The sequence below is a fragment of the Mustela erminea genome, chromosome 6 (genome assembly GCF_009829155.1).
Source record: "Mustela erminea isolate mMusErm1 chromosome 6, mMusErm1.Pri, whole genome shotgun sequence".
Classification (NCBI taxonomy): Eukaryota; Metazoa; Chordata; class Mammalia; order Carnivora; family Mustelidae; genus Mustela; species Mustela erminea.
This window is the reverse complement of record NC_045619.1, coordinates 75,953,638-75,966,991: the sequence shown is the minus strand read 5'-3', so window position 1 is coordinate 75,966,991 and position 13,354 is coordinate 75,953,638. Positions and strand designations below refer to the sequence as shown.

The 13,354-nt window shown below is 34.3% G+C and overlaps 1 protein-coding gene across 5 annotated transcripts in view; it reads right to left on the bottom strand.

Annotated features, from left to right (window-relative positions):
* C6H12orf40 (chromosome 6 C12orf40 homolog) overlaps positions 1 to 13,354 on the bottom strand; it is a 134,387-nt gene that overhangs the window by 32,999 nt on the left and 88,034 nt on the right. For 4 of the 5 annotated variants that reach the window (XR_004286905.1, XM_032347768.1, XM_032347769.1 and 1 more), the window contains one exon: positions 7,762 to 7,844. Coding sequence is in view for 4 of the 5 variants with exons in the window: in XM_032347768.1 (XP_032203659.1) it covers positions 7,762 to 7,844 (83 nt within the window). In the remaining variant the exon portion in view is untranslated. Of the gene's footprint in view, positions 1 to 2,530; positions 3,104 to 7,761; positions 7,845 to 13,354 lie in introns of those variants that run through there. The other variant, XM_032347766.1, reaches the window with a different exon arrangement.

Here is a 13,354-nt window from a genome sequence, read left to right as displayed (position 1 = left end):
CAAAATAAAGCACTGTTTCACAAATCCATTAAATATGAACTCCAGATCAGTTATCATATGCATCAGCCATTACTGACTGTACATTATCTTATTTGCAGGCACTGTGATTGGTAGTTTACATTACAAATGTGTGCATAATCATTTAAGCTTCCAATTTTGTTTCATTTGGATAAACCTCAAGCTAGAATTTACTTTGTTTTATACATCTTAAATTGTGAATATGGAAAGAAAGGTGTTTAACTTCAGTTTTTTTTTTCATTAAATGGTTTCACCAAAGGAAAACCTAAACAATATTGTATTTTGAGAAGTATGCTACAATCTATTCTACTATGTAAGAGATGTCTTTTTGGTTTTATAAATCTGTACTCTTTCCTTTCCAATATTTTTAGCTTCTTAAAACACCTAAATAGTTAGCAACTGCAAAGTTAGGGAACAGTCCACAAAACTACACTTATTTCAGGGGTTTCAGGAGCACCCTCAAATTTAGTAATTTGCTTTTATAAGGACTCAGAACTCATTGAAAGCTGTTATACTCACAGTTACAGTTTATTACAGGACAAGAATACAGATTAAAATCAGCCTAGGGAAGAAATACACTCAGGAAAGTGATAAATGCAGACCATCCAGTAGTCCTCTTCTATGGAGTCACAGACCTTCCTGGTATTAACGTGTGACAACACAGAGAATACTGTCAACCAGGGAGGCTCACCCAAACCTTAGTGTCTAGAGTCTTTACTGGGACTCCATCACAGTGACATGGCTGACTTTCCAAATACTCACCTCAGTTTCTAAAAGCCTTAAGAAGTTGAGCAGATATGTATTATGTATCAGCAATTATGTATCAGCCTGACCCCAAGTCTCATTCTAAATCACACTGTTACTATTTAGCTTGGCTCAAAGTCCCCAGGCTAACAAAGATTTCTATGAGGCATGAAGGACACTCTAAGCACTTAGAGATTATATCCCAAAAGCCAAGGGCACAGGGCAGATCTCTTTTGGGACAAGTTTACATTCTTTACTACACTGCACTTTATCCTATGTGGTCACTGTTCTAGAAAGTCCTCACATTCCTTTAATGGTAGTTTACATTACAAATTCCTAACTGAGCTTAATTTCTACATTATGATATTGATAAAAATATAACTACAATTAGATTTCTGTAATGAATGTGCTCTCAGTACTAGTAGACTTTGATATTTGAAAAAAAAAACTCCATTTATTTGATATTTGAAACCAACCTAAAATTCACAGCTTGATCTTATTCTAGTATCACCAGTAAAGGGTCTTCTTTTTCTATATATTGATCTTCATTGCTATGTAATACTTTGCACAATAATGCTCAAGATAATCAACCCATGACAGAATACTTTTTGTTTAATATCACAATGAAAACTGGGCCTTTTGAAAAACTATCAGTGTACACTGGATAATTTATTCCCCTTTCATGAGATGATTACTATACTTTGAGAAAATACTTAGGAGGTCTTTGAGCTTTCTAAGTCTGCAAAAGTAACTTCCTAAAACTAGCTTAAAACTTAAGATTGGTACCATTTAAATATCAGCTGTTGGTGTTTCTAAATCATTATGCTTCAGATCACCCCTGCAGCACAAACTACTGAATAAGATATGTGTGCATGTGACAATGCAATATCTCATCATCCTTTTCTTTAAAGGCACAGAAACTCCTACCAACTCTATTTTTTGGTTCAATTATGTATCAGAATGCCTTCTGCTGTGTAGTTTGTAATATTCCATACAAATGGTCAATTTCAGAGTATGAACATTTAAAATCCTGAAACAAAAAAAAATGTTATGTAGAAAATAAAGCCTGTATTTTATAAATGAGCAAACTAATATTTTTGAAAAGAATCTTAGCAAGATTAAAATTAGTGAATATAAATCATTTTCCCAATATTGAACATTTCTCTTACAAAAGCATTGAAATATTTTTATATCTTGAAGACAAAAACATTTTCCTTTGAATATAAGCTCCAACAAAAAACATTATCCAAACACAATAGAAAATATATTTTAACTAAAAATGCCAGAATTTTTTAAATGAGGGTATAATATTTAATATAGTGGCTAATAGTGCTAACTTTGGAAGCATATTAAAACTGGAAATACAAAGATTAGCATGGCCCCTGCAACAAGAAGACATAATACAAGTAGCTAACAAAATTCTTATGAGGTTATAAAACATGTTTGTTATTATTTAACATTATTTTCTGTCTTAAAATCTTGGAGAAAATTTTTGGTAATGGACGTAGCTGCACTAAATTTTAAAATAAAGAAAAAACTGAAGGAAGCAATTAAACTTACTTTTATCCATAAACAGCATATCATAATATAATAATCACCATGAGAATTATAAACAGTAAATTTACATATATATGATTTTCTAAAAACTTGAAGATATACTATGCATATCTTGAAGATATATCTATGTAGATGTTAAAAAATCTATGTAAAATTAAATGTATACATTAATATTTAAGTATTTTAAAATAAGCCATAAATATATCCTTCAAATACTTTCACCTTGTGCTTATCTACATATTCTCATTCCTTGTTATGTTCATGAAATTCTGAACATTAAATGAAATGCTAAATTTTAAGCTGACATTTTAGAATATTAGTTGTTCTTAAGGATTTCCTGCCCTCCAGTGGTATCTGCCTTAATACTTTCACTGCACTTTTCAATATTACAAAGAGAAGACACATTATTTCTACATTTACATTTTGAAATTATATCACACTGTATGGCAGCATCTAATTTTTCTTCCATTACAGGTTCACTGTCTGTCTGTACCCATGCATCACACCTTGCAACATGTAGAATGCAGTTACTACTAGTTTTGTTTTGTAATATGTGTGCTGAATTACACTGAGACAGTAGAAACTGATCTGTATTATTTTTCATTGAGAACTGGTGAAGATTTTCATTTTGTTTATGAATTTTGGCACTGTTCTTAATAATCCTACCACATGGAAGTTTTGGCGTCCTTTCTAGATAAAAATTATTAGTTGTTTCTTTGATTCTGATGGATCTCCTATTTGACTCTTCCATTTCTTGCAATATTTGATCTTCATCTTCAGATGGCTAAAAGAAATTTAGTAATTTTGCCGTAAATTTTTGCTTAAATTTACAAAAATCATTCAATCACTTCATAGCATTCTCAAAATTCATACTCTAGAACATGTCAAAATACAGAAGATACTTGGCAGGTTGCAATTCAAAAGTGTTATACCAGCAACCAGTCAGTCTTCAAACAGTAATCCACTTCTGGAGATGCCTCGAAAAACGTTAAAAATAGAACTATCATATGATCCAGTAGTTCCACTACTGGGCATTTAACCAAAGAATACAAAAACACTAATTCAAAAAGTTATGTGCACCCTTATGTTTACTGCAGCATTATTTACAATAGCCAAATTATGGAGGCAGTCCAAGTCTCCATGGACAGATGAATGGATAAAGATGATTTGATATATACATATACATATATACATAATGGAATATTAGCCATAAAGAAGAATCAAGGGGCGCCTGGGCGGCTCAGTGGGTTAAGGCCTCTGCCTTCGTTTGGCTCAGGTCATGATCCCAGGGTCCTGGGATTGAGCCCCGCATCGGGCTCTCTGCTCAGCAGGGAGCCTGCTTCCTCCTTTCTCTCTGCTTGTCTCTCTGCCTACTTGTGATCTCTCTGTCAAAAAAATAAATAAAATCTTTAAAAAAAAAAAAAAAGAAGAATCAAACCTTGCCATTTACAACATGGATGGATCTAGAGACTATAATGCTAAGTGAAAGAAATCAGTCAGAAAAAGACAAATACCATATGATTTCACTCATATGTGGAATTTAAGAAACAAAACAAATGAACAAAGAAAAAAAGAAACAAACCAAAAAACAGACTCTTAACTATACAGGGGAGGTGGGTTGAGGAAATGGGTGAAACTTGTGAAAGGGATTAAGAGTACAATTATCATGATGAGCACTGAAGTAATGTATAGAATTGTTGAATTACTATATTATACACCTGAAACTAATAAAACTATGTTAGTTACACTGGAATTAAAATTTTAAAAAATAATAATAATCTATCACTCCCCAGGTTGTTTATGGACTTTTAAAATAGCAAGAACAATAATAATAATTCTTGTATTAAAAATGCTAAAGAGAGGGGTGCCTGAGTGGCTCGGTGGGTTAAGCCGCTGCCTTCAGCTCAGGTCATGATCTCAGGGTCCTGGGATCGAGTTCCGCATTGGGCTCTCTGCTCAGCGGGGAGCCTGCTTCCCTCTCTCTCTCTCTCTGCCTGCCTCTCTGTATACTTGTGATCTCTGTCAAATAAATAAATAAAATCTTTTAAAAAAAATGCTAAAGAGGGGTGCCCAGATGATACAGGCTATTAAGTTTCTGTCTTCAGGTCAGATCATGATCCCAACCCAACACAGGACTCCCTGATCAGTAGGGAGCCGGCTTTTCCCTCTTCCTCCACAGCTCTCCCTGCTTGTGCACTCCTGCACGTGTGCTCGTTCTCTGTCAAATAAAAAAAAAAATCTTAAAAATGCAAAAGAACTAAAAAAGAAAAATTTTTGTCTCTTATCAGTCCCTCATAAATTTTTTTTAAAGATTTTTATTTATTTATTTATTTGACAGAGAGAGAGATCACAAGTAGGCTGAGAGGCAGACAGAGAGAGAGAGGGAAGCAGGCTCCTGCTGAGCAGAGAGCCCGATGCGGAGCTCGATCCCAGGACCCTGAGATCATGACCTGAGCCGAAGGCAGTGGCTTAATCCACTGAGCCACCCAGGCGCCCCAGTCCCTCATAAATTTTTGTCTCTTATCAGTCCCTATTTTGTCTCTACATCATCCCCCTTCCCTTTTACAAAGGAATTTAAAAAACACATTATTCACTCATTGACTTATTAGGTCAAAAAACATCTAAATTGTATCCTTTATGGGCCCAGTCTCATGAAAGGTATAATTAAAGAAGAGTATAAGCTAACAGGAAATCAAGCAGACAAAAGAAAAGTTAAATAAGAACAAATAGCTCAGGGTGCCTGGGTGGCCCAGTCTGTTAAGCATCGGACTCTTGATCTCAGCTCAGGTCTTGATCTCAAGGTTGTGAGTTCAAGCCCTGTGCTGGGCCTACTCCAAAAAAAAAAAAAAAAAGAAGAAGAAGAAGAAGAAAGAAAGAGAAAAATTTTTTTAAAAAAGAATAAATATCTCAACTGTTATCTAAAAAGTCAGTTTTAAAACTTTTAATAGGTGATTTTAATAGTAGATTAACTTTTAATAGTAGATTTCAGTTTGTTAGCTTGAATATTTCAACTTCATGAAAAATTTATCTTTTAATTACTGAAATAACCAAAATATTTTAACAAAAATTTTATCTAAAGTACTGATTATTCGAACTTTTTATAAAAAAGAGTTAACATAAATACCCTAAAATGAGATATAACCTCAGTGGACTGGCACTAAAATAGAAAAAGTAAGTCTCAAGAAATAGCCTTGAGACTGGCTGGGCGCACATTGAAAAAAAAAGATCACACTCAATACATTTATTCAAGAAAATATTCCTTTAGCATCTGCAACGTGAGTGAAGCAGACATGGTTGCTGCACCATTAAAGCACACATTCTCATAGGTGGAAATGATAGTAACCGAATAATCATATACATGTATATATAATTACAAATTGAGAAAAGAATTATAAAGAACAAGTATGAGGCACTTTGAAAGCATATCTAAGGAACCTATTTTTTTCTTAATTTATTTGAGACAGAGGGATAGCAGCAGGGTAAAAGGCAGAGGAGTAGACTCCATTCTGACCAGGGAGCCCAATGTGGGACTTAATCCCAGGACCCAGAGATCATGACCTGAGCTGAAGGCAGATGCTTAACCAACTGAACCACCCAGGCACCCCATAAAGGACCTAAATTAGGAAGAACCAAAGAGTGGCTTTTAGAAGTCATATTTTTGAACTGAGACTTAAAGGATGAATAAGAGTAAGGTAGAGGAAACAATATATAAAGGCCCCGAAACAGAAAAGAGACCAGTAAGCTAAGCAAAGTGAAAAGTCAGTATATGTGGACTGTGCTGTTAAAGGGAGACTAGCAGAAGTTGGAGATGTAGCCAGAGGCCAGATTACACATGGCTTTAGCCAAGTAAGTAGTTAAGATTCCAAGGTAAAATATAAATCTAATGAATAGTTGAACACAGAAATAACATGATTCAGTTTAGGTTTTCAAAAGATCATGTTGACTGCTAACAAAAAAAAGTGGAGCAAAAGCCGAAGTAGAGATATCTCCCAGGAGATAACCACAATAGTACAAGAACAATACATCAGTACTTTAGTGTGCTAACAGCAGAAGCTGAGAGAAGCAGATGAATATGCAATTTACTCTGGAAGTAAAACTGATTGGATGAAAAGACAGAATGAATGTGGGTAAGAAAACTGATAAGCCAGGGAGAAATGGCAACGAGCAACTGAGTGGATGAAAAGGCATCTACTCATACAGGAATTACCAGAAACACTGATCTGGAGCAAAGACCAGGGAGTTTAATATATGAAGAAAAGGAGATTTTTGTGAAATATCCAAGAAGATCTATCAGCTGAGACATATCAATAAGGATCCGGGCTAAAGTGATAAAGTTGAAAACAGTCTTGAGTCAAGATAGCATATGTCAATGGGATATAGGACATCACCTAGAAGGACGCCTGTGTGGCTCAGTTGTTCAGCATTTGCCTTCAGCTCATGTCAGGATCACAGGGTCCTGGGATCAAGCCCCACACTGAGCTCCCTGCTCAGCGGGAAGCCTGCTTCTCCCTCTCTCACCCTCCTCCTCATGTTCTCTCTCTTGCTAGCATTCTCTCTGTCAAATAAATAAACAAAAACTTTAAAAAAAAATCACCTAGAGTTTAGAGTGTAATCTAAGAGAAGAAAGAGTCCTATAGCAAACCCTAAACATTATAACATTTATATAGGGGGAAGGGTAGAAGAGAGTCAGCAAAGGCATAAAGCTGAATTCAAAGAGGTATGAAGGAAACCGAGATACAGTGCTATCACAAAAGCAAAAAGAAGAAAATATTTCAAAAAAAAAGAAAATAAATAACTTTTTCCAGTATTATTAGTTCTCATAAAAACTATAGAGTGACCAATGAATTTGGCAACATAGAGGTCACAGGTGTTTTTTCCTTAGCAAGAGCAGTTTGGATGGTGAGCCAGAGCCAAAAAAAAAAAAAAGAAAAAGAAAAAGAAAAAAGATGGAAGATTCAATGAAGAAGAATTCCACTGAAACATGTGGTTTATGAGAAATGCAGCTCTCCTACTCAGGACATAACATGTCACTCCAATTGTTCAGATTACATTACTCAACTTTTTATAGTTTTCTTCATATAAGGCTTCAGACTTTTTCTAAATATTCTTAGCTGCTTCAGGTTTTCAATTATTGTGACTGGAAATTTTAAAAAGTATACAACTTCAACATATACACATATACATCTTGATAAGGGTAGCTTTTATAAGTAACAATGAACATATCATTTTAATAAATGTTAATGAATGATACTAACACTTCAATTACACATTTCTGTTTATAAGTTTCTTACATTTTAAATATTTTTAAATTTTTTCTTTACATTTATTTTCACCACTTACTGACAATTATTTTTCTCAAAATATAAAGGAAAACTGTGAGAAATACAAGTAATTCCAAATAAGCAGAGCATAAATTAATAAGCAAAAAGAAAAGTAACTTACCATCTCTGAACTAGAACTGAAGCAACTATCTGTTGGCCTTGGAGAGTAACTGGCAGACTGACTACTCTGTGAAGAATCATGATCTGAAAATAAAGGCTTAATTGATGAAGAATTTTATTTGTTAATGCTCTACATGTATACAACTTTAAAATTTTTTGTGAATCTGGTATATAATATTAATACTGAAATATCAGAAAAACTGCACACACACATACCTACACACATACTCTAAAGACAAATCTCACATCACCAATGTAAAAATCTTATATAAACACTTAAATTTCATATTTCAAATTAAAACAGCATATAGTAAAATAGAATAACAAACAAAAGTATAATCCATCATAAATTGGTAGGATGTATTATAAAAATGCTAGGATAGTCCATATCACAAAATCCATTAGTTAAATTCACTATTTTAAAAAATCTCTAACACTGTGAGATATCACACCTCACACCCATTAGAAAGGCCAACCTACAAAAATTTAAAAACCCAGAAAATAATAAGTGTCGTCAAGGATGTAGAGAAAATAAAACCCTTGTGCACTATTAGTGGAACTGTAAAATGATGCAGCTGCTCTGGAAAACAGTACAAAAGTTCCTCAGAAAGTTAAAACCAGAAGTAACATATGATCCAGCAATCCCATTTCTGGGTATATATCCAAAAGAATTAAAACAGGATCTTTAAGAGATATTTGTACACTCATGTTCACTGCAGTTGTTATTCACAAAAGCCAAAAGGTGGAAGCAACCTAGATGTCTCCATACAAATGGATACAGAAAAGTGGTATATACTTACAGGGGAATATGATTCAGCATTAAAAGAGAAGGAAATCCTATCCTATACTGTTACATGAATGAACTTTGAGGATATTGTGCTAAGTGAAATAAGCCAGTCACAAAAAGACAAATATTGCATAATTCGATTTATGCATCTAAAATATTCAAACTCATAACAACAAAGTTAAATGGTGGTTGTCACGGCTATGGGGAAAGGGGAGCAGAGCTGTACTATATACTTGAAAACTGCTGAGAAGGTGAATTTTATGTTATGTGGGGTTTTTTTGCTAAAATAAAAAAAATCTATGAAGAAAAATTAATAATCATTTTTACAGATGCCAAAAATTAGTCTTCCCCAAATTACTCATTCTCCTCAAAGTCATTTCCTTAAAAAATTCTCAATAAAATAATCAACATACAAGTGCCCTAAGCTCAAAATCTAGAATCTTAATTAAGTAAAAACATGGAATACATATTCACACTAAAGCAGCAACAAAACAAGAAAAGTACCTATAGATAAATCTAACAAGACACATGCAGAATATAAAGAAAAACTTTAAAGTGCTGAAACATGGTTTAAACAAGTATTACAAATATAAAATTAGGCTGAATTAATTGAAGAACCATCCCTTGTTCTTAGATAGGCTAATTTATATCATTAGACAGACAGCACATACTACATTAATAAATACATTCCTAATAAAAACTAAAACATTTCTCTGGAGTTAAACAAGTTGATTTTAAAATATATATGAAAAAATAATTTAAAAATAGCCAGAAAAACTTTTTTTAAAAAAATGTAAAGGGAAGTGTGACTCTTCTAGAAATTAAACATACTATAAAATTCTCACAATAAAAATAGTATGATATTAGCACATGAAGATAAGAGAAATGAAAAGTATAGAAAGTCCCCAAACAGATCTCAGTATATATAGAAAGTCACTATATAAAAAAGGTGGTATCAGAAGTACTTAGGGAAAAGATACATTTTAAAATCCTGAATAGATACTCTTAAGATTAGCACTGAGGTTTATTGGTTCCCAATTTAAAAAAAAATAAAAAATAAAAACCTGAATAGATATACATCTCACACATTAATTCAAGATAAACTCCAAATGGATTAAAGACCTAAGTGTAAAAATATAAAATTATGCTAATACTAAAAAAAAAAAATAAGTGAATTCATTTATAATCTGGGATTGTAGAGTCTAATTATCCAAAAGTATAAAGGAAGAGTTTGATAAAATTAACTACATAACAAAATGTTAAGCCTTTTGCAAAAGCAGAAAACACCATAAGCAAAGTAAAAACAATGCAAAAAATAATAATAAACTAGGAGAAAATATTTGTGATAGATCACAAAAGCCTAAATCTCTTTAATATATAAAGAGCTCTTCTTAACTATAAGAAAAATGCCCAATGCTCAAAACATAGGGTCCCTGGGTGGCACAGTTGGTTGGGTGTCTGACTTGATTTTGGCTTGGGTTGTGATTTCAGGGTCGTGGGACTGAGCCCCACACTGGCCTCTGTACAGTGCAGAATCTGCTTGGGTTTCTTCCTCCCTCTTTCTTTGCCCACCCCCTGCCTCAAATACATAAAGGAATCTTATAACAAAAAATCCTCAAAGACATGGAGAGAGAGTTCACAGAAAAAGAAATGCAAATATAGCCACTGAACATTTTTTTAAAGAAGCTCAATTTAACTCATAGAAAGAGCAGTAAAAACTCAAACATCCATCTATCATTGCAAGATTCACAAAAAAAATTTCTAACTTAGACCACAACTCCTGTTGGTGAGTCTGCAGAATAAAAGGAGGATTTCTGATAGGATTGCCAAATGGTAGGACAGGGAATTTGGCAATACCTATTAAAAAAAAAACAACAATGTATATTGAGTGCCTGGGTGGCTCAGTCGGTTGAGCATCTGACTCTTGATCTCAGCTCAGGTCTTGATTTTGTGTTCAGGGCCCGTGTTGGGCTTTCCACTGGGCACAGAGCCTTTAAAAAAAGAAACTAAGAAAAAAAGAAGACAATGTATCTCCCCTCATACTCAGTAATCCTACTCCTAGAAATTACCATAAAAATGCACTTCTACAATTAAGCAACATTATTTGTAAGAACAGAATACTGGAAACAACCCAAATGCCCATCAACAGGGCACTGACTGAATGAACTATAATCCATCCACATAATGGATTACTACACAGTCATAAATAAAAGATGACAGAATGTCTAACATTAACATGGCAAACACTATAGGATGTTCTATTAATCTGTTTAATTAATTTATAAAATATCCTATATTAAGTAAAATATCCAATATTACATTTGGAGTGAGAAAGGTAAGAACTAAGATTCATACACTATGTGAATTTATATATTTTTAGGCTTTATTTTGGGGCGGAAAAAGAAAAGCTGGAATGATAAACTAAATCAACAAAAAAACAGCTATTCATAAGATGCAGAAGAAAATAGAGCAGCAAAGATAGGGACAGAAATCAAACTAATGTATTACATATTCAAAAAATTAAACTAATTCTAAAAGAAAAAGATCCATAAAAATTTATAGGTTTCCTACTGGATTAGATATCCAGAAGGATCATTTCATGTAAAAATGGTCAGAAATATTTGTCCATAAGACAGCATAGAATAAAAAGAACACTCAAATATTGAGTATTTCCTACACATAGGCCTACAACCAATTACCACCTAGGATCTATAAAAATATATAGGATAGACACATAAAGATATATAAAAGACACATCCCATAAGAAAAGCCAAACTTCTTAAAAGAAATATGGGCAACAGATGTGAAAGGCATTTCACAGATGAAACATGGATGGTCAATCTACCAAATTAATAATTAGGAAAATATAAATTAAAATCATAGTGAGATTTCAGTTTGCCAACATTGATAAAAGCTGACCTGGAGTTAGAATATATAACAACTAAAACTTCTACCTCTTGATAGTGAAAATTTTAAATGGCACGACTTTGGAAAGTAATTTTGCATTACCTGGAAGAAGTAAAAATATTCAAATCATATGAACTAGTCAATTCTGCTCCTAGAGCTGCATCATAGAGCAAATTTTTATGTGTGTGTGCCAAGAGAAATACCAAGAATTGCCAAAGAAGCACTATTTATCATATCAAAATAGCCAAACAACCTAAATAATCACTGCCAGAGGATGTATAAATAAGATGTGGTACTACAGGCTATCTCGAGCAAACTGGCAGAGGAGTAACAGACTGAAACAGCATTAGGTCCCAGGAGTTCAGCTAGATAGTTATCAAATCATTCCAAACACCTACAAAGTCAACAGGAGATAGAAGAGAAGAGGAGCAGCAATTCTAGCAACAGAAAATTGACCACTTTCTGCAAGGTAGGACATGCAGAGAAGTGAATCCGAACCAATGGGAAGACAGACCGCGTGGGGAGGGGCCAGCTCCTGGCAAGTGGTGGAGCAAAGGAGCACAAAATCAGAACTTTTAGTTAGAAGTCTGCGTTGTCTCAGGACCCACAGGGTCACAGAAAGATTGGGGGTGTTTGAGTATGGCACAGCAGGTATCAGAGCAAGGAACCCAGCTACAGAGACGGAGCCGAGGACTGAGCTCTCAGCTCAGGGTTACCTTAAGCCATGATCCAAGGCACAGTCGGGCCAATGCGTTTTAAGCAGGGATCCCACAAGTGGCAGATCCAGGGAGACTCACCTTCCTCCTCAGGGAGGAGCAGCACAGGAGTGCTGCAGGAACCTGCTGCGTTTGGAGACTCCAAACAGGGACATGCACCAGAGATAGAAATGCTCAGTCACAGGCCAGGTGAGCACGGAGTGCAGCCAGAGACCAGGGAGACAGGAGTGACTGACTGCTTTTCTCTGAAGCCACACTGAGGAGTAAAGCCCTGACCTCTCAGCTCCTCTCAGCAGGAGATTGGGAGGCCGCCACTTTCACTGCCATTCTCCAAAGCTCAACGAAAAGTGTTCAGGGAACCTGAGCACAAACCCGAGCATATTACTTAGCCTGGCAAGGGTGGTACAATTCCGCCTCAGGCAAAGACATTTGAGAATCTCTGCAACAGGCCCCTCCCCCAGAAGATCAGCAAGAACATCCAGCCAAGACCAAGATCACTGATCAATGAGAACTACAGAACTACAGAACTCCAGAGCTAGGGGAAAACAATGCATAGAATTCATGGCATCTTACCCATGATCCTCTAGTCTTACAAAGTTAAAATTTTTAAAATTTTTTTATGCTATTTTAAAAATTTTCCTTTCCTCTCTTAACGTTTAACTATTTCATCTTAATACCTTTTTTAAAAAAAAAACTTTTAAAATTTTCATTGTTATAGTCATATTTTATCCCTTCATTGTATTTAACCTTGTATTTTGTATACACATCGGTTTTTTTCCTTTAAATTTTGGGACACAATTTCTTCTAAGAGATCAAAATATACCCTAAATCTAGTCTCCAGTCTGATCACATTCTCTCTTTTTTTCCTCCTTTTTCCAACCAACTTATCAATTCCTTTTTAGAATCTTTTTAAAATGTTGATCTTTACATTCATATTCCATCCCTTCATTGTGTTTATCCTTATTTTTGTTTACATATAAATTTTCCTTTCTTTAAAATTTTGGGAGGTAGCTTCTTCTAAGAGACCAGAATACACCCAAAATCAAGTGGGTGGCTCTGTTCTATTCACGTCTAATATATAGGTATGTGCGTATATGTATGTGTGTGTGTATAAAAAATATACACTAACCAAATATACATATACACACACACACACACGTATATATATATATTTTTTTCCCCTT